This window comes from Emys orbicularis, chromosome 6 (assembly GCF_028017835.1).
Source record: "Emys orbicularis isolate rEmyOrb1 chromosome 6, rEmyOrb1.hap1, whole genome shotgun sequence".
Taxonomy (NCBI): domain Eukaryota; kingdom Metazoa; phylum Chordata; order Testudines; family Emydidae; genus Emys; species Emys orbicularis.
The window spans coordinates 129011091-129035484 of NC_088688.1; the positions used below are offsets into that span (position 1 = coordinate 129011091).

The 24394-nt window shown below is 45.1% G+C and overlaps 1 protein-coding gene across 1 annotated transcript in view; it reads left to right on the forward strand.

Annotated features, from left to right (window-relative positions):
* Positions 1–24394, forward strand: part of TRABD2A (TraB domain containing 2A) — a 103205-nt gene that overhangs the window by 38565 nt on the left and 40246 nt on the right. The window contains exon 3 of the mRNA XM_065406878.1: positions 23674–23820. Coding sequence (XP_065262950.1) covers positions 23674–23820 — 147 coding nt within the window. The remainder of the gene's footprint in view (positions 1–23673; positions 23821–24394) is intronic.

The following is a 24394-nucleotide window of genomic DNA, read 5'->3' on the forward strand; positions in this document are numbered from 1 at the left end:
GCCCAGCTTAGTTATTAGTGGGCCTGTCGTATTTCTCAAGGTCTGCTGCTGTATTACACAGGTAAAATCCTTCTTATTCCTTTTTAACTGAGTTGAACTCGGGGTGGATTTGATTTAAATCATGATTTAAATAACTAGTCAGAAGACTCAATTTAATCATGGATTTCTACATAAAAGTGCATTCTTGTTGGTTATAACCTTAATACATATTCTTCACAACTCAGAGATAATGTAGGTTTCATTTTTAGAAGGTACACACTATACATTTTTAAAGGGATTTATTTTGAAAACTTTTCAGATTAGTTTTACAGCTATATCAGAAAATGAAGGATTGTTTGGTTATTTCATTTACCAAAGGTAATTGAAGCAGATATTTATGAAGTCATTGGGAGGTGAACTATCTCCATTTCAACAGGCTAATCGTTAATATTTGGAGGATTTTCTTGCCATGCTGTATTAGAAGGAGAACATCACCAGACAGACATTTAAATTGTTTTATTTAACTAAAACAACAACGTTATGTATTCTGGATTTTTATTTTAACAAAACAAGCATATGAATTTTTGAATTTAGTTAAACATTCAAGTTTTTTTAAATCAGGTTTGTTTTTGTTAAAATTGTGTTTAACTATTTTAGTTAAATGATATATTCAAAAAAAACCCCAAAATTAAATCCACTATGTCAGCCAGGTCAACACGAGAAACTCAAAATATTGGCTTCTGCAGCTAACTCCGTTGTCTTCACCTTCGTTTTCCTGTTTGTTCGTAATCTGGAAAAGTTTAAAAAAAAGCTTTCCTACTTTTATGGGTCCCAAACGATTTCTCAATTTGGAATGAATTAGTCCAAAGGAAGAAAATATTCTTTCTACACCAGCAGAAGAAGCTACTGCTGTTAAAAGTGAGATTATCACTTCAACAGTCTCTGAATCCAAGTGCTTAGGTGACTTCCACCGGTTCACTGGTGTGACTTTCTTTAAAACATCATCAGCAAACATATATTTCTTGAATGGTTCTTATTCTCAAACTGGGTCTCTTTTATGACTAGCTGCCATTATAGGTTTTTCCTTCTAGTGAGAGAATGCTATGGTAGATCTCAATTCAATGAAGGCTATACTCAGAAAGACCTCAAGAATTCTGGAATATGCTGTTCAAACAGTTTCGCTTTTGTTTCTACTGCCTGTCCCTCCCTTCTCACATTTATCTCCAGACTTCTTCTCCTTGTCCAGATCTATTGCGCCCCCAACAGTCTTCTGTTCATTGTACATTTTGAAACTTTGCACTTTTAGAGAGAGGTAAGGGATTGACTCTGTGTACACAATTTTGAAGAGGGACAATAGGGTTGAGATCTGTTATTTCTCACCTCTATATATTATTTATTTATTTATTTTAAAACATTTTGGCTGTTAACAAGCATGTTATCTCTGGAGACACAAATCCACAGTTTGAGAACTGCAAAACTAAGTATCTCTGATGGTATCTTCTAGACTGAGCACTGAGTCCCATTGGGTAGATAGAAAGATTAACCTAAATAATCTATACAGAAGCCCCTGGAGCCCCATAAGATTGGGTCCCTAATCCATGAACTATTGGAACTCATTTACAAAACTTTTCTTAAACATTACATGAATACACCGTCTCATACTATAGAATTAGAATTTATAATCCCTATTCCATGATGAGATATCTTTGAGCTATAATGTATCTTAATTAAAACTATCTTTAGATTGCTTATTGAAGAAAAAACCTTTTTATAAAAAAAATCCGATTTTAAATTTAAAAAATCTGATTTTTTTTTTTAAAATCATTGATTTTTATCCACCCCGGTTTAGCTGTTTTTTCTGCTCTTTGCTACTCCGTGTTAACTAACACTCTCTATGTTCTTGTTTGCCTGTACAGTAAAAGTTGTTTTCCCCCCTCATATCATTGCTCACCCTGTCTGAAGCCACATTGTTACTTGTTCCTTCCATTCTTCCTTTTCAATAGGACTTGAGGCCTGATTCTTTACAATCATCCATGTGTTTTTCTTCTCTCTCTCGGTAACTGGCTGATACCATCTCTTTCGCCTTTCACATGCCACCTCCTGTTCTTCCCATTTGCTCCCTTCTCTGTAATAGGAGCATTAGGTGGTTTTGTAGCATTTAGGTTACTCGGTGTTTCTCTTCTGCACTTTGCAAGCAGTCTTGCCTTTCCAAGCACACTGTGGTTAGTTGGCTGCATCTGTGGCAGCACGTCTCAGGGACAGTCCTGGTAGTGCCATTTCTTCTGTACGTGTGCTTGTACAGGCAGGTGTTTTTACCATTGTGTCGTCTAAACCCGCTCACAGCAAGACTTAGCAACGTGCTACTACAAATGACAATTCTCAGCAGCCTGCACCAGGGATCGCAACATTGGGGCCACCGAAAGTGTTAGCAACAGTGGGAATCCTCTGGGAAAGAAGCAAGGCTTTTCATTGGACCCAAGTTCAGCTCTGGGTCAGCTGCACTGTTGCTAAGACCTGTGGCCAGCATTGGGTGAATTGACCTACTGTGGTCAAGGCTCGAAAGGCAGATGAACACACCAGCTTTCCCTTACTAGTGAATCGTGCTGGTGCCCTGGTGCTGAAATACATGTAGACTTCTCTACAATGTACTTTTAGAATGAAAATGAAGGAATCTGGAAAAGTAGAGACAGACATGGCATCTGGGGAGAACATGGGCAAGCTGAAAGATTGGAGAGGAAGAGAGAGGTGCCTGAGTCCTGGGAAATTTGCTTCTGTGTGGGGGCTTTTCCCCCAAAGGGTCATGGGCCAGATCCTCGCCTGGTATATGTTGGTGTAGTTCCATTGGCTTCAGCTGGCCCTTTAAGCCTAGTGGAAGGGGCCTGCGAGTAGCATCCTCCTAAAGTTTGTCTGCTGTTGGAATGAGTGGAGAACTGCCCTGTTATACGCATGAATGGTCTGCGGTTCCCGCTCCTCCAAGCTCCAAACTGAGGAGCTCTTTGGAATAGTTTCATGCAATCACAGTGTGGCAATCCCTTCTCAGCCTCTTGCAGGTGTTGTGATTTTTGTTGTCTTCAGATGACTGGACCGAGGGCAGACTTCTCTAAGCCTCTGCTGCATGGAAGTCCTCAAAGAAAGAGAAACCGTGAAATGAACCTACTGTGTGATCAATGGAAGCATTGCAAACCCAAGTGTTAGGTAGTGAGGCTAACCAACTTACTGTGAACGTGCAGTCTCCCGAAGCTTATTTAATTAGAAATGAATTATCCAGAACATGCTATATTTTTCTTGTAGACATTGTTTCTCTCCAAACCGCATTTATTTTTCCCCTGCTAGATTGTTCTAAATCAATAAAGATTATTTTATTGAGTGTATAATATTGAGTCCTGAAAAGACTCTTCTACCAATTTCAGCTTAGCAGAACATAACAGCATCTAAAACTTTTTAGTAAAAGGAAACAAGTATATAAAAAAGATGAGTATAGATTTGAGCAGCCTGCCAATCAGTATTAGCTCATTGACTTCATTTGAGCACACAGTCTACGTGCGGGAGTCTTAAGTGTTCCCAGACAAATAAGTCAAGAAGCCTTTGGATGAAGAAACTAAATTTAGAAGATTGAGGGTCATCTCAGAGGCAACACTTGCAGAAGAAGGCAATTTAATGTGAGTGCATTAAAACAGTGTTACAGCGAGTCACTAGGATGTTGGGGTGATGAGGGACATGTAAGTACTTCAATAGATAACCAAGTCAAACCCTCAAAGTTAGGAAATACCAGAATTAAGTTTCTCTTTTGCAATCTTAATTCTGTTTCTTTTTGCACATGCCTTCTGGTAGTCTCTAATTACATGAGAACTTACTGTTTTCCTCTCCACCAGACCCCTTGGCACAAATACCTATTTTCCACTAGCTTCCTTCTCAGAAATAGTTGAATCATTTTTGCATGGACTTCTCCAAAGGGCATAAACTGAGACAGGTGCCAAGCATGGAAAATGCCAGCCCAAAATGTCAGTTAGACTCAGCCATAAACACCCAGCAACAGAAGATTATAATAGAAGGTCTTGGCAGATCCAGGTCAAGGCAGTGCGGGACTGTAGGCCCACCCCCACGTGGGGGCCCTACCAGGGTCACTACCCCAGCGAAGGGGGGTGGCCCCCTGTCAGGTGCAGGATCAGTGGAAGGGTGACCTCCTCCCTTAGCAGCAGGGGCCTGGACTTCTGTGGTGGAAGGTGTGGAAGCTGGTGGCTCCCTCCATGGCTCTACTAGCTTTTCCTCCCTCTGCTGGATGCTGCCTGCAGACTTGGCAGGCATCCCTGCCTCACTGCTCTCCGGGCATGCTTTCAGCATTGCCAGACCCAAGCATTCAGGTTCCGAAACAGAGTGAGATTTTACAAGATCATAAATGCGGGGTTCTGTTGATTTATCTTCTGTGGTTTCATCCTTTAAAGTTCACGTTTTTCAAGCTTTTCTCTGCAACCAAGCGGGCTAGAAAGTTGCTTTGACGCCAGGAGTTGGGGCTGTAAGAAACACACACAATGTCACGAGACTCTCTGCAGAAGGACGAGAGTTGGCCATGCTTCGTTGTCAAGCTTTTCTTCACAACTGCATGGCCTAGAGGCTTTTTTTAAAAATGAAAGCTGAAATTCGGATTCTGGGACTCTAAGCATGTATGTATTGTTCCTGTGCCTTATTTCGGCCCCAAGTATTAAACACCTTTAAGCAAGACATCACTCCTGCTCCACCGGTAATCGGGTGCACATCACATAACTGTGATCTCTATAAAAAACTGCAGAGCTGTGTGATATATGTCTCTTATCATGCACATTTGATCACCGTGCCTGTATTCTGCCCCAGTGCAGCGCTTTATGTCAGGCCAGCAGCTCAGCTGCTGTAAACAGCCACCCTTTTAAACTCAACCTGCAACCAAAATGTTTTCTCCTTTTACTTCCTACCCCAATGTGGAACTTTCCAGCAAACTTACCAGGATGGGTTCTGTTCAATCCCATGACCCCATAAAGGTGGATTTTCAAAGTCAGCTGACGGATCTAGCCACACAGCTCCCCTTGGAATTTATTGGAGTTGTTTGGCAAAAGAGCCTTGTCCGCTTGGAAAATCACAGAGCTGGAAACAGGGCCTTGCTGCTGTTGGAATGGCTAGAACCTCTGCTTTCCACCTGAACACACACTGCTCGCCTTGCTCCCCAGGGAGCTTGGCTCTGAAAGACAGGATATTTTCAGATGTGTTAAATTCATTCATTGTATCTTTCGCTCTCTCCCTTGGCGGCCTGCAAAAATTGACACACATGGTAACAAGGATATGTCTACATTGGAGGCATGCACCCAGCTGTCCCATGTGGTGTTGTCCAAATCCCCCAACCATCCATACTCAAGGCCCTTAAATGCCTGTCTAGGGGCACAGGGAACCCGAGCTGGCATGCTCCGTTGAGGATATGTGGGACAACGTGTGTTGAACTGTGACCCACCCACTTAGCAGTGTGGAGGCAGCAAAAGCATGGGCACCTGGCCTTGTGTTTAGACAGTCCTCCTGTGCCATTCCCCTAATTCCCTGTGTCTGTATCTTCCAGACCTCCTGGCCTTGGAATCTATGAAAGAGGCACTCAGTCATGGGCAGAGGTATAGCAACCTAGAGGGATTATTTTTGGTTATTTGTATTGTGCAGATACCTAGAGCCCAACCAACATCAAGGTCCCCTTGTGGGAGGCAGTTCACAAAGAGGAGTAATAGAATGCAGCTGTCCCAACCCAATGTCAATAAACCCTTCATACTGCACTCTTCCATCTTGTATTCCATAGATAGAGTCTAAGAGTTCACAGGTGAATAAAGCCAAGAAAAAGAAGTGTTCATCCATATAATGAGGTGATGGAAAATGGTTAGGTGTTTACAGGGCTGTTATTATCTTATAGTTATATTACAGTAGCACACTGGTATTTCATGGCCCAGTTTGGGAAAGTATTTCATGGCCCATGTTCGGGAAAGGATTCTCTCTTACAATCTTATACTCCTCCCCAGTGCTTTTCCCAATTAAGAAAAGGAAAATCTAGACTGAGCATGAGGAGCAATATGCTCATGGTGAGATGTGTTAATGACCAGACTAGTTTCCCATAGGAGGAGGTTTAAGGGCAATTATATGAAACTTTTAAAACCTAGAAACCATATGGTGAGGACGGGAGTAGTCCTCATCTTATGGGGGTGATGGAATAGCTGCCTAGTAAGTCACGTGTAACTGACTTGGTTAGACCTCCCATGTGTGGGGTGATTGCTTCTAGGAGGGTTGGACCAAATGCAATCCCTAGTTTATCCCGGAGCTAGGCACATAACATCTCATGGCAATAATACCTCAGATTGCCTTTAATCTCTTCTTTGCAGAAGAAATAAGTTATTTTAGTTCAATGCAGAATAGTTTTTGGATGAAGGTAAAGTGTAGAAAATACAGGGATCTGTTTGACTCTAGGTATAACAGGTGAAATATTTGTCATAAAAATATATCCATCCCCTGCCTTGATCAGAACTCGTAGCATTTGTAGTTTACACTTTATCTGCTAAGCTACATAGGCTCATTACTATCCAGTGACACACACACATGTTAAATTTGTTATTGAAGTTAATATTCTGTAAACGTCTAACTCAGAAAGGGACTTAAACACGTGCCTAGATTTAAGAGAGACAAGGTGGGAGAGGTAATATCTTTTATTGGACCGATGAGAGAGACAGCACCTTGGCTCTCTAATATCCTGGGACCGACACAGCTACAACACTGCCTAGATTTAAGGCATTTTAATGGGGTTACTCACATGCCCATGGCCTGAATGCAATAGAAACATACAGTTTATATCGTACTTATGTATTTCCTGTTTACTGCTTGTGCAGCACTCCAAGAGGCCTTTGTTGGAGAGACAGCATGCAATGATTATTATTATAGCCTATTAAGAATTAAAAACAATGTAAAGGCTACAAAGTTTGGACATGAATTTTAATCGTTCATACAAAGACCTGTTGCAATCAAAATGTCGTGCAAATCAGACAATTTAATGTATGTTTATTGTTCGTCCGTTTATTGAACAAGCACATTTTCCTATAATAGAGCTGTAGACTTATGCCTAAACAGGGCCTCTGTCTAATACTTGTTGATCATGGTGTTACTGCAAGTTGGTTAGCAATGGGAGAGGACAAAAATACCACCGTGAGCACAATCAGATTCTGAGACAATCTTCTCCAGTCATCCAAGGGCACAGATACCATGGTGAGGGGCTGTGTTAACAACTCAGTGGATAGATTCTTTACTCCTCTCATTAGTGACAACAAATGTCAATACATAACTTGTGCAATGGTTAAAGGGAAAGGACAGATCCTTAACAGGTGTAAACTGTCATAGCTGCATTTGGAGCTGTGACCGTCTACACCAGCTGAGGAGCTTTTCCTAGATTGTCTGAGTTTCAGGCTGTTCTCGGGGCAGCCCAAGGGGAGCAGAGTTAATGTGGTCTGAATTGCCTTACCCATGTACATGCTTTTGAATAGTGGGAGGAGTGAGGGGGGTCGTGTAAATTTGAACCCTAAGCTGGAATTTCTAGGTGTGCCCAAGTTTGTTTTCTTGGAAGGTGTTTTCACTGCAGAACGTGATAAGATTTCTGTCAAAGGTCCTTGATTTCAATAGAGATTTTGGAAATGAAGAAGAGTTCTGTTGGGCAAGATCCCAGGGAGGCAGGAAGAGGAAGTGAAAGATGGAAGGTCATAGAGTGATATTGTAATGGAGGCAAGGTAAAGGGAAATTCCACTGCAACAGAAAATTGTGATGAGGAGCAATAATAGTGACACGTAAAAGAAGATGAGGTCTAGGCTTTGGTGCAGATTTTTGATATTACAAATGGCAGTTGAAAGTCAATAGAAGCTAGGCATCTACCTGCCATTTGTGCCTTGGAAATCTTCCTTGTCTGTGTTGGAAAAGTTCACTGGTTTCACTAAAATGATCTAACAATTGCTAGTTAAACCACTGCAAACTCTTAATGTAAATGCACTTTCGCTAACCCAATATAAGCAAGAATTAAACCACTATAAGTCCATTGCATTATGGATTTCCACTAGTTTAAATATATTATTTATTTAAATAGCGAAACCTGGAGCATATATCTAATGCAGACCATTCTGTAGAGCTGACCAGGGAGGGTGGGACAATGGAAATAATCAAATATTTGATTTTTTTTTTTTCATGGCAACAGAATCTTGAAGAAATCTGTGCAAGGGGTGTCTTTATTTGTGAAACACACCCAAGGCTTTGGAAATATCAATAATACGCCTAAAACATAGACACACCTTTTTGTAAAGAGACAGGAAAAAAGTGTTATAACGATATCCGGGGGAAAAGAAACCCCCTGGCAAGAACAGCACGCAAAAGGGACCAAATATGAGTGGATGATGGGAAGGATGATCAGTATATGACGAAGCAAACCGCTTTTTAATAAAAAGTGCGTGAGCGTGTATCATCAAGAAGTGGTTAGAGCCGATGTTGGTTAGCCAGGGAAAGTTATTGCCATGGAGAAAAGAATATCTGGTAAAACTAAATATTTCTAAATCAGCAGGACCAGAGGACACACGTCCAAGACTTCTAAAGGAACTAGCACAGGATACAGCGGAACTGCTAGCCATCATTTTTGAAAATTCACGGAAAACAGGTGAGACCCCAGAGGGTTGGCGAAAGCAAATGTAGTAACAACCTTTAACAGGGTAAAAAGGACAGTTTTTAGGAAGTGACTGACCAGTTAGTCTGACTTCAGTAGAAGGTTACAACATCGTGAAAAGGAAGGATCCAATTTGTAAGCCCTTGTATAGCGAGCTGCGTGAAATTTTTCAGCCAAAACTTCTTTTGGCAAAAAAATTGGTAACATTGAGACATTTCTTGCATTCCTGTCAATTTTGCCAAATTGTTCTGGTTTGAAAAAAAACAAAACCCTACATAAAAGGATCTGAAAAATCGAAATGTTTTTTGTTTCAACATTTTTGTAACAACAAACATTTTTGATTTTTTTTATTCAAAATGACTTTGTTTCAAAATTTCCTTTAATTTTATTTTTAAAAACCCAATGAAAAATGTTTAAAAATAGTCAAAGTCAAAATATTTTGGTTTTGTCAAAATGAAATGTTTAGTTCTGTCTGATTTTTTTTCCCCCAATGTTTTGATTTGCTGAAAATTTCAAAAACATTCCTTTTCAGTTTGATTCTTATACCAATTGTTTCCCCCGAGTTTTTTGAAATTGCTAGCAAACCAAAAAATCTGCTCTTTGCACAGCTCTACTTAGGTAGACCATCGTGTTGTTACACCAGGAAATAAATACAGCTCAGTGAGATGCAAGCAGTGTGAGTTCATTTAAAAAAAAAAAAAAAAAAAGATTGTCCGTGGGCAAAGTGGATGTAATCAACTTAATCCACTTGGCCTTCGGTAAGACTTTCAATACGTTCTTGCCTGGAAAAAGAATAGGGCCGTTAAGGGAATGTTTAAAAGGTATGGTAAAGTACCAACAAGGGCTGGATCTCCCCAGCACACAAGCTAAGAAAAGGGTATTCAGCCCATTCCGACCTTTGAATTTACCTTATGTGATGATCATTAACTATGCCAGGATAGCCAACGTGGTACAATCCCTGTAGTGTGGATGCAATTACACTGGTATCAAGGTGTCTCATACTGGTATAGCTTATGGCTATATTGGTTTAAGGCACCTTTATTCTGATATAAATGAGTCCACATTAGGGGTTATACCAGTATAACTATTTTGGTAAAAATCACCCCCTAACTTGAATAGTTGTCCCAGTACAAAAACTGTGTAGACCAGGTCTTAATGTTTGTAAAGCGCTTTGACATCATCAGATAAAATGTGCTAAATAAGCACATCTGATTATCACTGTGGAAGCTGGCTGCTCACGATGGAGATAGCCAGGAGGAAAAGATAGAAACCAAGTGTGCTTTTCAGATGGTCTGATGTGGGCTACATGCCGCTCTCCTGGTGGTTGGGAGTTGAGCAGAACATACTGTATTGATACATTACTGGCCTTTGGCCTTTGCAAGCCATTTTTAAAGGAAATTAGCCAATGAAGCTACTGAACCATTGACAACTATTGCTGAAGAGTCTGGGTGAGTCAGGGAGGGTTCAAAAGACTGAAAATAAAAAGCAACTGTGATCGCAATTAATGTGTCGCTACGAACCAGACACACTGGGTGATAATTGACAAGGATGATTTCTCCTGTCCCCCCACAAATGATACTAAACTGGGACGTGTTGGGGGCAGGACTGTGGGTCTGAGTTGAGCAGCTCCAGGTGAGCTGAGGGGACATGTTCAGTGTTCATCACAGTGCCCACCACTTCAGTTGAACAAACCGGCAGTCAGGAAGGAGGCGCTGGGAGGAGGAGAGGGGGGGAGTTGACTTCCAGTGGGTGATGAGCACCCACCAATTTTTTTCTGTGGGTGCTCCAGCCTTGAAGCATCCACGGAGTCGGTACCTATGGTGCCAGGAGCTGTACAGACACAGCACAAAAAGTCCCTGCCCCAAAGAGCTTACACTCCAAGTCATGGGGTTACTGCACGGCCTCCCTACAGAGCAGAGTTAAGGTTGTTTGGGTCACTTAACTGAGCATTTCTTACCTTAGTGTGTTGGGATTTCTTTCGAGTTTAACTCTGAATTTCCTGGGTTTCTAATACTTGGTTTTAGGATAAATATGCCAGCTTGTGGTGGTTTTTTTTTTTTTTAACCAAAAATTGCTGGATGACATGCACTCTCCACCTTAACACCTTAACCATAGATTTTTTTGTTTATTAATTCTATAGAGGCTTGGCTTAGCATGGGATTTTTCTGTCTTGCTCTGAGTCAGGAAAAGAGGGACAGTGAAATGGGAATAAGATATCACAATAGTAATACCGACATGGAGGTTGTTTCATGAGTTTAAATGTTCTAGTGTTGTGTCCCGTGAGTTGTGGACGCATTCACCTGGAGAAAGGTGTGGTCAGTTCAGCAGCTGTGCCAGTAGGAGGCGCTTTCAGGTGTTTGTGTGTGCACATGTGTATACAGACAATGAAACCTATAGTTACAGTTGCCTGATCCTTTCCATTATGAGACTCTGTTTGCAGTTGCTTAGAACACATGGGCAACCTTTAATTCTGGTATTTACTTCTGAGTGATTGACTTTGCAGGCTTCATGTCCTTTTAATGTCGCTTGTTTAGATGTATTTAGCGAGAGAAAGGTTCACTGATAGAGAAAATAAATTATGTAATTTCTTTTCTCCATCAGTTATGTTGTAAGCTTAAAGCTTGTAAAGCACTTTAAGATACTGGGACAAAAGATACTGTATGAATGCAAGACCAGGGCTTTGGAGGTGTACTCCGGCTCTGCTCCAGCTCCAGGCAAAAACCTACTGCTCCACACTCCAGCTCTGGGCTCGGCTCCAAAGCCCTGTGCAAGACGGTAGTATTATTATTACAATTATTAACATGAGGTGTACTTAGGGCTAGTCTACACTTACTGTGGATCGATGCTGCCAGGGGTCGATTTGCCGGGTCTAGTGAAGACCTGCTAAATTGACTGCAGACCGCTCTCCCGTCGACTCCGGTACTCCACCGGAAGGAGAAGCGTACGGTAAGTCGACAGATAAGTCGAGTTTCTCCCGTCGACCCAGCATGGTGTAGACACCGCAATAAGTCGACCTAAGCTATACACGTAGCTGGAGTTGCGTAACTTAGATTGACTTAACCCCGTAGTGTAGACCTGCTCCTAGAATTGATTTCAGGACACTTACTACTACTTTGGCATAGTCTGTTTTGTATTGTGGACAGACCCTTAAGGGGTCTTTCTCTCTCTCTCTCTCTCTCTCTCTCTCTTTCTCTTTTTAATAAATCGGATTCTAACCCTGAAAAACAAATTGGATAAGGGAAAGTGTTGCTTTTCTCTCAGCTCTTCTCTTTGTTGTCAGGGTGGCAGCGGGGTGTATGCCATCTGGTGCGATATCCCACATGGTACATCAGGTGCAGCATAAGGCCAGGGAATGGTTTGGAAGGGGATGGTTAATAGCACGCTTTTCCTCAGACCCCCTGCAGAGTTCCGGTAGCTCTCTAAATGAAACTCCTACACAGACTCCTGCTGTCTCCATGCCTTGAGTGGTTTTTGCAGGGTTACTTGCTGTCGCTGGAAAGTTCAGGTTCCAGGCTTTGAGAAGGGCCCTCCCAGCCTTTTGCTTCAATGGGAGTTGAGATGCAGCCACAGCACATCTAAGAAGTGTGTTGCATCTAAGCGAGGAGCCCTGCTTTCTTCTCAGCACTCAGTTTGAACCATTACCATGACAAAGGAGGATTATTGACTTTCATTGCCACGATGCCTTTGATTCGAGGCTCGCTTTGATTTGGGGCGGCTGTGCTCACTTGCACAGAGGAACCAGTCCCCTTCAGGTGAAGAGGGAGAAGAGAAATGAGCTCTTAAAGCGGAGGAGAGAAAGGAGTGCGGGACTCAATTGAGTGGGTGATGGCAACCAATGCCGTGAGTTGCTGAGAAGGGACACCAAAGCAGCCGCAATGCCTTAAGACAGTTAAAAGCAAATTGTCTGGCTGAGCGGGCCTGTAGCAAGGAAGATGCTCCCCCAAACTATAATTCAAGGGGTTGAATGGCCCTCAAAACTGAGAGCTGAGAAAAAACCCCAGAAGATGAGGCAAATGATCGAACAGATGTGAGTGCTTTTGTTGCGAAGACTTGGAGGCTAGCGGGATGGCGATAGGCTAATTTGAGTCGCATAATGCCAGGTTCCTTTCATATGCAGAGCAGCGCTTTGATCTGGGCTGGATGAAAGTGCTGAAAAGTAGAGAGGATGGCAGGGGGTCTTTTGTCTTTGACAAAAAAGGCATCTGCCGGGCTCTAACCCCCTCTTCCCCACCCCTTTAGCCTAGCAGGCTGTTCCAACAATGCCCGCAAAGGGGACAAGTGTCTCCTGACAGCTGAAGAAATCTCAGGGAGGAGAAAGAGACTTGCAGCAATATATATACCAGAGAGCTTAATCGATTTTTTCCACAGTACAAAAAGAGGGGGGACGGGGGGAGAGAAGAGAGAGATCTCAGTGGAAATGAGAGGTGGGAGGGGGGGAAAACCTTTCTAATAAACTTGTTACTTTTGTTCTCGGAATACATCTTTTCAGGAGATGCTTTGATGCTGGTGTGAATGCACTTAATGGAAAGCGGTGTTTGCGGGGGGTGGGGGGGAAGAGGAATATTTCTGAAAGAAGGATAAACTTGGAGTGATTTCCTGTCGATCTCAATGCAAGGAAGATTTCTGAGTTAATATAATACAGTGTGACGCAAGAGACACTCGGAGAACAGAACTCTACCTTATGTACCATTGGCTTGCAAAATCAAGCTTAACACAAACAGCTGGCTTAATTTAAACACTCCCCAGCCATGCAGAATTAATTGTAAGGGTCTCTTGCAACTTACTGTTGCAAATTTCTGTCGGGCTTTTCCCTCTTTGCTATTCTCGTCTCCCTTTTCTAACAGTGTACAGTAGCTCAGTTTCCTGCTTGCTGCAGGGGGATTTTCACTTGGTGCCAACATCCAATTCAAAGGCTCTAGATCAACTGGGGGCCTGATTCCAGTTGCTTACTTGTCTGACCCCGTGTAACTCAGCAGAACTATTCCTGCTTTAGTATACCTGGTAAGTGAGATGGGACTAATTACTGTGGGCTTCCCAGATCAGCACTTTGTCATAGGACTAACATGTTCTCTTAGGGCATGGCTACACTTGCAGATATAGAGCGCTGTGAGTTAAACCAGCCCTTGGACAGCGCAGTAGGGAAAGCGCTGCTGTGTGTCCACACTGTGAGCTGCAAGCGCAGTGGCGTGGCCACATTTCTGGCACTTGCAGCGGCATTGGGAGTGGTGCATTATGGGCAGCTATCCCACAGAGCACCTCTTCCCATTCTGGCGCTGTGGCTTGTGGGAAGGGGGCAGGAGGTGCGGGGCATTCTGGGTCCTGTCTCAACGCCCCATGATGCATCGCTTTGCATCCCAGCAATCCCTGTGCTTCCGTCCACATTTGGCGCCATCTTTCAACATTTCACGCTTGTGCGCTCTGTCTTCCCTTTCGGTCTGCGGGAATGGATCCCGAACTGCTGAGGAATATGCTGATGGGTCTTGCCAGCACGTCACGAGTTGCAGTCGAGTTACTCCTTAAGTTACAAAGTGACAGCGATGAGTCCGACGATGATATCGACTTGCGTAATACATACAACATGAGATTGCTTGTGGCATTCACGGACATGCTCACCACAGTGGAACGCCTCTTTTGGGCTTGGGAAACAAGCGATGTGGTGGAATCACATCGTCATGCGAGTCTGGGATGATGAGCAGTGTCTGCAGAACTTTCGGATGAGGAAAGCCACTTTCATGGGACTGTGTGATGAGCTTGCCCCCACCCTGCGGCGCAAGGACACAAGATTGAGAGCTGCCCTGCCAGTGGAGAAGCGGGTGGCTATAGCAATCTGGAAGCTGGCAACTCCAGACAGCTACCGATCGGTCGCTAACCAGTTTGGAGTGGGGAAGTCGACCGTTGGAATCGTGTTGATGCAAATTTGCAGGGCCATTAATCGCATCCTACTCAGAAGATTCGTGACTGGGTAACGTGCATGACATTGTGGCTGGCTTTGCACAAATAGGTTTCCCTAACTGCAGAGGGGTGATAAATGGGACGCATATTCCAATTCTGGCACCAGGCCACCTAGCCTCCGAGTACATAAATCGGAAGGGGTATTTCTCTATGGTTCTCCAGGCGCTTGTGGATCACCGTGGGCGTTTCATTGACATTAACGCAGGCTGGCCCGGAAAGGTGCACGACGCACGCATCTTTTGGAAAACTGGCCTGTTCAGGAAGCTGCAAGCAGGGACTTTTTTCCCAGATCAGAAGATCACTGTAGGGGAAGTCGAAATGCCCATTGTGATGCTTGGAGACCCCGCTTACCCTTTAATGCCGTGGCTCATGAAACCCTACACAGGGAGCCTTGACAGCAGCAAGGAGCAGTTCAACAACAGGCTGAGTTGGTGCAGAATGACAGTTGAGTGTGCCTTTGTCCGTTTAAAGGGCCGCTGGCGCTGTCTGTATGGGAAGCTGGACCTGGCCGATGACAACATCCCCGTGGTTATATCCGCGTGCTGTACCCTCCATGACATTTGTGAAGGGAAGGGTGAAAGATTCACTCAGGCATGGAACTCGAAGGTTCAACACCTGGGGGCTGAATTTGAACAGCCGGAGAGCAGGGCTATTAGAGGGGCCCAGCGCGGGGCTGCAAGGATTAGGGATGCCTTGAGGGAACAATTTGAGGCTGAAAGCCACCAGTAATGTTTGGTGCCCTGCACGGGAGTGAAGTGCAGTGGTTCCAATGTTAGTAGGAATCTCTGCTTGCTACACTGACTTGCAGTGCCTGTTGCTTTCCTGGGCTAAGGTATCTTTTACTTAGTGCAATGATAAAGAAATGTTTTCAAAGCCAAAAAATCCATTTATTTAAAAGAAAATTTTCATTTATTGAAAAGAAACACGACTGCTTGGGAAACAGAAAGGGCATGGGGGCGGGGTGGGGAATGGTTCAATCACAGATGTGCGTATGTCCTGTTATCATATTCAGCTTTCCTGGCTGGAGTGCCGCACAATGAGTGTGGCACTTCAGGATGGCTATATTGCATGGTGATGGGGGTTGAGTGCAGAGGGTAAGGGACGTAGTTTTCGGGGCTGGGTGGTGAAGCTACAGGTGTTGGAGGCAGCTGGTGGCGATAAGAACCCGGATGTTGGGGAAAATGGGTTGGAGGTGACATGGGGGCGCAAGGGAAAGAGTTTTGGGACAAGGGCTGCAGGGGGGTCGGGCGTGGTAGTGCTCCGCCTGGATGGCTACAAGTGCCTGGATCGAGTCCGCTTGGTGCTCCATGATGCTAATCAGCCGCTCAGTGCTTTGCTGCCGGAGCTCCGCATTCTGCTGGCGGATCCTCCTTTCACTCTCCCGCCACTCTGCACTTTTAGATTCTCGTTAAGTGACTGCTGCATTACTTCATGCAGCAGGTCCTCTTTGCTTCTACGTGGCCTCTTCCTAATTCTTTGCAGTCTTTCGGCCATTGATAACAAGGACGGCTGAGATCTCAAGGTTGCATCTGTAAAGGCAAAATGCAACACTTAACAGAGGCAGCATTGTTCCCACCAGACAGAGCAATGATTCGGCCGTACTTAAAGACAAGCACAGTCTACACAATAGCAGAAATTGCCCGTCCCAAAGCGAGCGCACATAACCCACAGGAGCCCCAAAATGGTGAGTAAGCACAGGGGCAAGGGGGACTGATTCTTTCACGGCCGTACTGTCCTCCGGGTTTCTGTGCCTTGGGGAGAGCCAACAGCTGCAGGGGGCCCCTATACTGAACACTGTCCCCACATTTTCCACAGGACTTGGTCCTGGAAGATATCTCGCTGCTGAGGGTGACCTGGGAAGCAAGGGAGGTCTTCTACTACAATGTGGCTTCCGCCCTGGCCCATATGCAGCTTGCCTGTGTGCAGCAATGGTCCCCCCCGCCCCTCACGGCACAGTGGCGCGGACATGTTAGCCTGACTGGGACAAGGAGCACAGTGGCTCTCCCAAGGAACCTGCGCAAGCGCAATGCCCAAGTTCTGGATGAGACCTTTGAAGAGCTCACTGAGGCCGATTACCACGATGTGAGAGAGCACATCAACGCCCTATTCCGCATCTAGGCATGCATGCAGCCCTAACCCTCCTCGCCCCAAGAGCCTGCACCGAATAACTTCCTTCCCAAAATAAAAGCCGCTTACCGGGCACCTCCCTCTGGTGTTTGTCCTTCCCCAAGCACCGGCCGCTGTGACTGGCTACCTTCCTCCTGGCTTGAGAACAGCTCCTGGCTGCATGCATCTAGGGATGCCGGGGTGTCTTCCTCCTCCTCAGCACCCTCGCTCCCGCTTTCCTCCTCCTCCTCCTGCCTTGTTGAACTGGGCTCTGAAGTGTCCATGGTGGTACTCGGAGTGGAGGTGGGGTTGCCCCCCCGGTATCGCGTCCAGCTCTTTGTAGAAACGGCAGGTCGCGGGGACAGCACCGGAGCGGCTATTTGCCTCCTGTGCTTTATGGTAGGCATTCTGCAGCTCCTTCACTTTAACCCTGCACTGCATTGCGTCCCGGTCATGGCCCCTTTCCATCATGTCCCTTGATATCTGCCTGAAGGTATTGTAATTCCTACAGCTGGAGCGCAGCTGGGACTGGACAGCTTCCTCCCCCAAACACTGATGAGGTCCAGCACCTCGCCATTGCTCCATACTGGGGATCGCCTGGCGCGTGGAGGAATGGTCACCTGGAAAGATGCGCTGAGAGCACTCCACGCCTGGCTGAGCAAACAGGAAGGGGAATTTCAAAATTCCCAGAGAATTTAAAGGGCGGGTCTGACAGTTGGTCACCTGAGGGCAGGGCAGTAGAGTTCAAAGTGATGACCAGAGTGGCTAGAACAGGCATTGTGGGACACTTCTGGAGGCTGATCAGAGCGCATTAACAGACCAGGGCATCCACACTGGCACCGTGGCGCTCCAGCCAGGGTGCACCAAGCGGTATGCCTCTCATGGAGGTGGATTATCAGGAGCGCTCTAGCCGCAGAGTCCGGGAGCTCTACGTGCCTTGAGTTAGAGCACAGGGGGCTGATTTAATGCGCTCTAACTTGCAAGTGTAGCCATGCCCTTAGTAGGAACACTAGATAAGATTATCAACTCTGAACCAAGTCAGTCACACAGATTAAACACCTTGAGCACATGAGCTCAGGAATTCTCCTTGCTATGAAATCCCCAGGACTATCAATCATTGACTGTTTACTGAAGATAAACTTTTCAACAGAGGCACCGTTTGAAGCAGCATCTGGTATCACAAACAGCTGAAATGACACCATTCGCTAACATAATTGTGTGGGTTGAATTTTAGGGGCTGTTCCTAAATGCAGGAGTGCCTTTACAAAGGCACACCTGCTACTACAAGATAACGAAACCCTAGCTTCCTTTGGCAATCCGTGCTGTGCGCTAGCTGCATTGTAACCGGACACGCTTCTTTGATAAACATGCCACCTTCTACCGCCAACAAACGCCCTCACGCAGCTTTAACAGCCTGATGCTGTGAGTATTTTTAGCGCTAGCATCGTCCGCCCTGCCCTGCATGGATCCTGGTGCCATGAATTACTGTACGAAATTGGGACTCTGTTGATTCCTACGCATTTGGCATAGCTTGATGTTTCTACCTCTCAGTGCTGCGGACTTGACCTTGAGTTCCTTTGGCTCCCCCTGATGACAGCGAAGGAGAGCTGAAGGTACAATTGGGTGCCAGGCAAGCAGGAGAGCGCACCTAACTAATGTGCAAATGTTGGCTCAGAAGTGGTTCTTACTCGATGTCTATCTCAGGGCTGTGCAGCGCTGTAGCTTAGATGGTTGGAACTAAAATGGGGGTGTTGCTTCCTGGAAAGTGAAAATTGGGAAGGAACTGTTTAGTCCCTAAATGCAAACGAAAGCAGCCAATCGAGGTCAATGTCCCCAGCCGCAGAGTTGGTTTCCAGTGTTCGATGAAGCTGTACTTGCCTGGGTGCCTTTTGCAGAAAGGACAAGGCACGAGACACCTAATTCCCATTAAGATTGAATGGGAATTGGGCATCCAAAACCTGAGTCCCTTGGGTGGCTTCGAAAACCTTATCCCGGAGCTTTAGATGTTCTTCTAGCTGAAATACGGAATATCTGATTAGAACAGCAAAAGGGCTTTTCCACTCCTACAACCCCGTTACCTCTTTGACTGTCCGGTAGCCCCTTGCTGATCTTCACACTTCTGTGGTGGACAGCTCCCACCTTTCAGAGAAGAGTAGTGAGCCAAGGGTTGTAGTGAATATTTATATTAGTAAGGCTTTGTGAAGTACATCTCAGTGTCCTGTAATAGGTTTGAAAAGATTAAATCTTTATTCTGACAATTGTAGTTTTTAGTTTTAAACTGCATCTTTATGGCACAATGTCCTCACTTTGTTGTGGTGGTTGTGTGTTTGCGATCTCACTGATTCACAAAATTTAATAAGGCCTCCTAGTGGAGATGCACCGTATACCGGCAAGAGTGCTTTTGCTGTTACTGCGTATACTAGATCCCTGAACAAAATAAGCCATACCGGCCAAAGCACTTTTTTGCTGGTAAAATCGCATCTACACTTGGGCTTATGCCAGTAAAGATCACACTCCAAACTGATATTTCTATACCAGGAAACGTTTAAATCAGTGGCTCTCAACCTTTGCAGACTACTGTACCCCTTTCAGGAGTCTGATTTGTGTTGTGTACCCCCACTTAAAAACTACTTGCTTACAAAATCAGACACAAAAATACAGAAGTGTCACAGCCACACTGTTACTGAAAAATTGCTGCCTTTCTCATTTTTATCATGTAATGATAAAAGAAATCAATTGGAATATAAATATTGTACTTACATTTCAGTGTATAGTACATAGAGCAGTATAAACAAGTCATCTGTATGAAATTTTAGTTTGTACTGACTTCGCTAGTGCTTTTTAGGTAGCCTGTTGTAAAACTAGGCAAATATCTAGATGAGTTGATGTACCCCCTGGAAGATCTCTGTGTACCGCCAGGGGTATGCATACCTCTAGTTAAGAACCACTGGTTTAAAGTGTAGAGCTGGCCTTTGTCTCAGTAGGCCCCTTCTAGTCTTTAGCGTCAATTAGGGCTTGCCTATACAGGAAATTAAACCCAATGAACCAGAAGTGTGAAATTAAAGGACCTTAGTTAAAGCTCCTGAAATCCCAGTGTGGACACACTTGTTCAGAAGTGTCCTTAATCCACTTCAGTTTAATGTACTTCCAAAGTGAATTAAGTGAAAGGAAACTAAGGCCATTTAACTTCTGAATGAGAGCCTCCATGGCGGGGTTAATGCATTTTAACTACGGGGACGTCTACATTACAGCCAGGGGTGTGCATGGCAACTCATGTGGACATACCCATAGTTATAATCTAGCTAGTTATACTCTAGCTAACCTGCTAAAAATAGAAATGAGGATGCCCCATCTCACTCCCCCTCCCCCAACCCCACTGGGTATGTGCTTGCTTGTGCAGCTCACACGGAAGTCCATGCCACAGCGTCCTCACTTCTATTTTTAGCAAGCTAGCTAGCGTACAGCTACCGCAGATATGTCTACACGAGTTGCAAATCACACCATGGGTGCAGTGTAAACTACCCTGAGGCACTTTAAATTCAGGCCTTTAGTTAACCCGGTTTAACTGTGTTGAACTTCCCCAGGTAGACATGCTCTTAGTGGGGTGCTATTGGCGTGAGAAACAGAATTCCTGCAGTACCTGAAAAATGTGGACGTTAAGTGCTGTTTTTGTGTCTTGAGGAGATTGAAACCGATTTTGTCTATATAGACGAATACACTGACGTAAAACGTTCTTTGTGGGTAGGCAGTCAGGTTTGGTTGTAGTGAAGGCAACATCATTTCACATTGTGTGAACATAGCTCTGTAACCTCTGCACTCTCCTCCGTTGACCAGAAGGCAGGCGCATACAATGGGGAGGGACAAACTGACATGACCTCCTAAGGTCCCTTCCAACCCTGATATTCTATGATTCTATGATTAAATCTCATGTTCCCAATGTCTTATAATCTTGACATTTGGTATATGCATCCATGGACCTCTGAGCACAGGTTGGGGAAACCTTTATATTTTCCATCAAAGGTCACCAGTCCAACAGTTTACAAAAACAATAGTAATGTCTTCTGTGAGGCATTGATGGTGCTTATGAGATCTCTAGTTTGGAGGAATTAAGGCCACCTGAGGTCACTGGTTCTATTAATAGAATCATAGAATATCAAGGTTGGAAGGGACCTCAGGAGGTCATCTAGTCCAACCCCCTGCTCAAAGCAGGGCCAATCCCCAACTAAATCATCCCAGCCAGGGCTTTGTCAAGCCTGACCTTAAAAACCTCTAAGGATGGAGATTCCACCACCTCCCTAGGTAACCCATTCCAGTGCTTCACCACCCTCCTAGTGAAAAAGTTTTTCCTAATATCCAACCTAGACTGCAATATCCCACTGCAACTTGAGACCATTGCTCCTTGTTCTGTCATCTGCTCCCACTGAGAACAGCTGAGCTCCATCCTCTTTGGAACCCCCCTTCAGGTAGTTGAAAGCAGCTATCAAATCCCCCCTCATTCTTCTCTTCTGCAGACTAAACAATTCCAGTTCCCTCAGCCTCTCCTCATAAGTCATGTGCTCCAGACCCCTAATCATTTTTGTTGCCCTCTACTGGATTCTTTCCAATTTTTCCACATCCTTCTTGTAGTGTGGATTTTAACCAAGGTAGTTGTCGAAAAGGGAGTAATGGTGCTGCATGGGCCAATGCTGGTACCCACTTCCATCTGAAAGGCAGACTGCTGTCAAATAGCATTCAGAGATCACTATTTACATACTGCCATAGTTGGGCATGGATAAAAAATTTCCTCTGGGCAGGGACATTTGTAAAAAAACAATCTCTCTGTGGCATGCATGGATATATTTATATACATGGATGCATAGACACCAAAACTCATCCCACAATACTCAAATTATTATTTGTATTATCATGCTGCCTCAGAACCCTAGTCCTCGACCAGGACCCTAGTGTGGTGGGAGCTGTACAAACACAAAACAAAAAGACAGTCCCAGCCCCAGAGAATTTATAAGACAAGTGATAACAGATGGATACGGAGACGAGGGAGTACAAGGAAATAGTGAAACGATACTGGGCAGCCTGATCAGCAGTGGTCAGAATAACATTACGGTCATGCCAAAGTCAGGAGCTGGACAAGTTCTTTCTCTGAGTGGTGTTACACTTCACCACCTCGCACATCCCGTAGACTTGATGTTAACAATATTAATATTTATTCTAATCCTCTTTACTTACTTTGTATTCTGATGAATTTGGTATTTTGGTACATTTGTTTTATTTGGAAAAAAAAATGAATAAAAATGATAAAAACACCCAATATTAATATCTATATCTATATCTTTAGTTCATGTTGTTGAAAAGCACCAGTAGCTCTAGATGCTTTTTGCAGTACCTGAAATAAACAATAAGCAAGAATAAATTCCACAAAGCACATGGCACAAAGCCACCCAGGCTGGAATAATTCTCTCCATATCTAGCCAGGTACATCCTTCAACCCGCCTTCTGCTCCGAAGGCAGAGAGGATGAACTTTGCAGAATGTCCTGGAGGCTAGCAAATCTAGCCCCTCTCACCGCAAGGGGACCAGTTCCAGAGTTGATTTGTCCTCGTGGGAGAAGGCCCCACCCCTTTAAACCAGGGGCCTGTCAGCTTGAGCACCTCTGCTAATAGCAGCTGCCCTGATGTGGGAGGAAAGGGAAGGGAAGGGTGTTACAGGGGCGTCATAGGTTCTGAGGATGCTGGCTTTTTGTCTTTAGCTGACTTGCTCTTATTAAAGCTCAAGTCATTCCTATTGGGTACAGCAGAGGCGTGTAAAGGGCTGAGTGTCTCTGAGGCAGAGGGATTTAGGGACTGGGATAAAGAGATCTTGTACAGGGAACCGTAGGGAACAACCAAGCTTGGGAGCAAAGTAAGGCTGAAGATAACCTTTTCTTGGTTATATTAACAATAAAGGCAAACCTCCAGAAGAGAGGAATGTTTTATCTTACCCAGTGTGTATGCACTGTGTTCAGAGCAGTTAGCACCGTCCTGCTGAGATAGAGCGTCTGTCCGGTGCCAAATCCATTTAGGGCTTCTAGAGCCCCAAACCACCAACTGAAACTCAATCAGGCAGCCAATGCAGACTGTAGGCACTGTCGTTACGTGCTCTCTACGGCCCTAATTCAGGAAAACATCCGTATTAAGGACAACTCCTAAGCACGTGTTTCTGTCCCATCAAAGTCAGTGAACAGGGTTGGGCTCAAGCCATATTCTTCAGTGCTTTCCCGAATTGGGATTTAAGTGAAGCCCTGCTTGGTGCAGAATACTACTTCTTACTCCTGCTTCTGAATGGCTCCAAGCGGAAGCCTGAAGCAGAGAGAATGTGGTCTAGTCGTGAGGTGGTAAAGGCATGGTAACGGCAGCGAGGTCTGCACCCAAAAGACCCAGTAGTCCTCTTCTCACCAGGTGCTCTTGGCCTCAACTGCTGTTTGAGCAGCCCAGGATCTAGAAAGACACCACCCTCCCAAGTTGCATACCTGGGTAACAAACGGTCCTTCAGTCTGCAGTGCTGGCCCTTCTGCTTGCTGCCTGCTGCTCTATCTCCATGGGTTGCACCTCAGTCTGCTAGCCCTTACCCTGGCCCCGATCTCCTTCAGATACTGAGTCACTCGTCCTATTGCATCCCCCAGGGATGTGTAGAGATGCCACAGTGTGCATCTCCTCTCCTAAGCCCAACAGCCTCCTGTATTTGGGTGAGCAGGAGGGGAAGCAGGATAGATCTACCCCCCACAAGGGAGGGTACCTGTCGTTTCTGATCTGTAACTAGCCGTAGCTCTGCAGGAAGGGTGGGGGGTGAAGTATGTGGATTACCACACTTGGAGTGGGCGTAGAGTTGAAGGTTCTTGTTCATATTGATCTTCAAAACACGTGAGTTAAGCACTTCTAAGGAACTTTGTCTTTTCCTCCTTCCTCCCTCCCTCAGGTGATCTTTGCTTTGAATCAGACTCTCTTGCAGCAGGAGAGCCTCCGAGCAGGCAGTCTCCAGACCCCCTATACGACAGAGGACCTTATCGAGCATTACAACTGTGGGGACCTCAACTCCATCATCTTCAGCCATGACACTTCTCAAGTGAGTCTTGCCGCCACACCCCCTCGTATTTCCCACCTGTCCCCGACGGCCAGAGAATTCCCTGATTCTGCTAGCGTCCTTCAACGGACAGCGCTGCCTCCACTCCAAAAAGGTCCGAGTATTGTTTGGTGTCATAGAAACGGGAAGGGGGGGAAATGGGGGGGAATGTTTCAAATGATTGTGCCAGCCTTCTTGTCAGGCTGTCCCTGATTTGGATTTTGGGGGGGTTCCGTTCCTCTTAGTTTGAACCTTTCTTTTCTTGCAACATGAGAGAGTTAAAAGCTTTGCTCAGGAGTCCAGCCAATCCAAGCATACAAACTAGTGTAAGGGCTGGTCCACGCTAACCCCCCCCAGTTCGAACTAAGATACGCAATTTCAGCTTCGTGAATAATGTAGCTGAAGTCGAAGTATCTTAGTTCGAACTTAAAGGTACTTACCGCGGGTCCACATGCGGCAGGCAGGCTCCCCCATCGACTCCGCCTACTCCTCTCGCGGAGCAGGATTACCGGCGTAGACGGCGAGCACTTCCGGGATCAATTTATTGCGTCTAGACAAGATGCGATAAATCGATCCC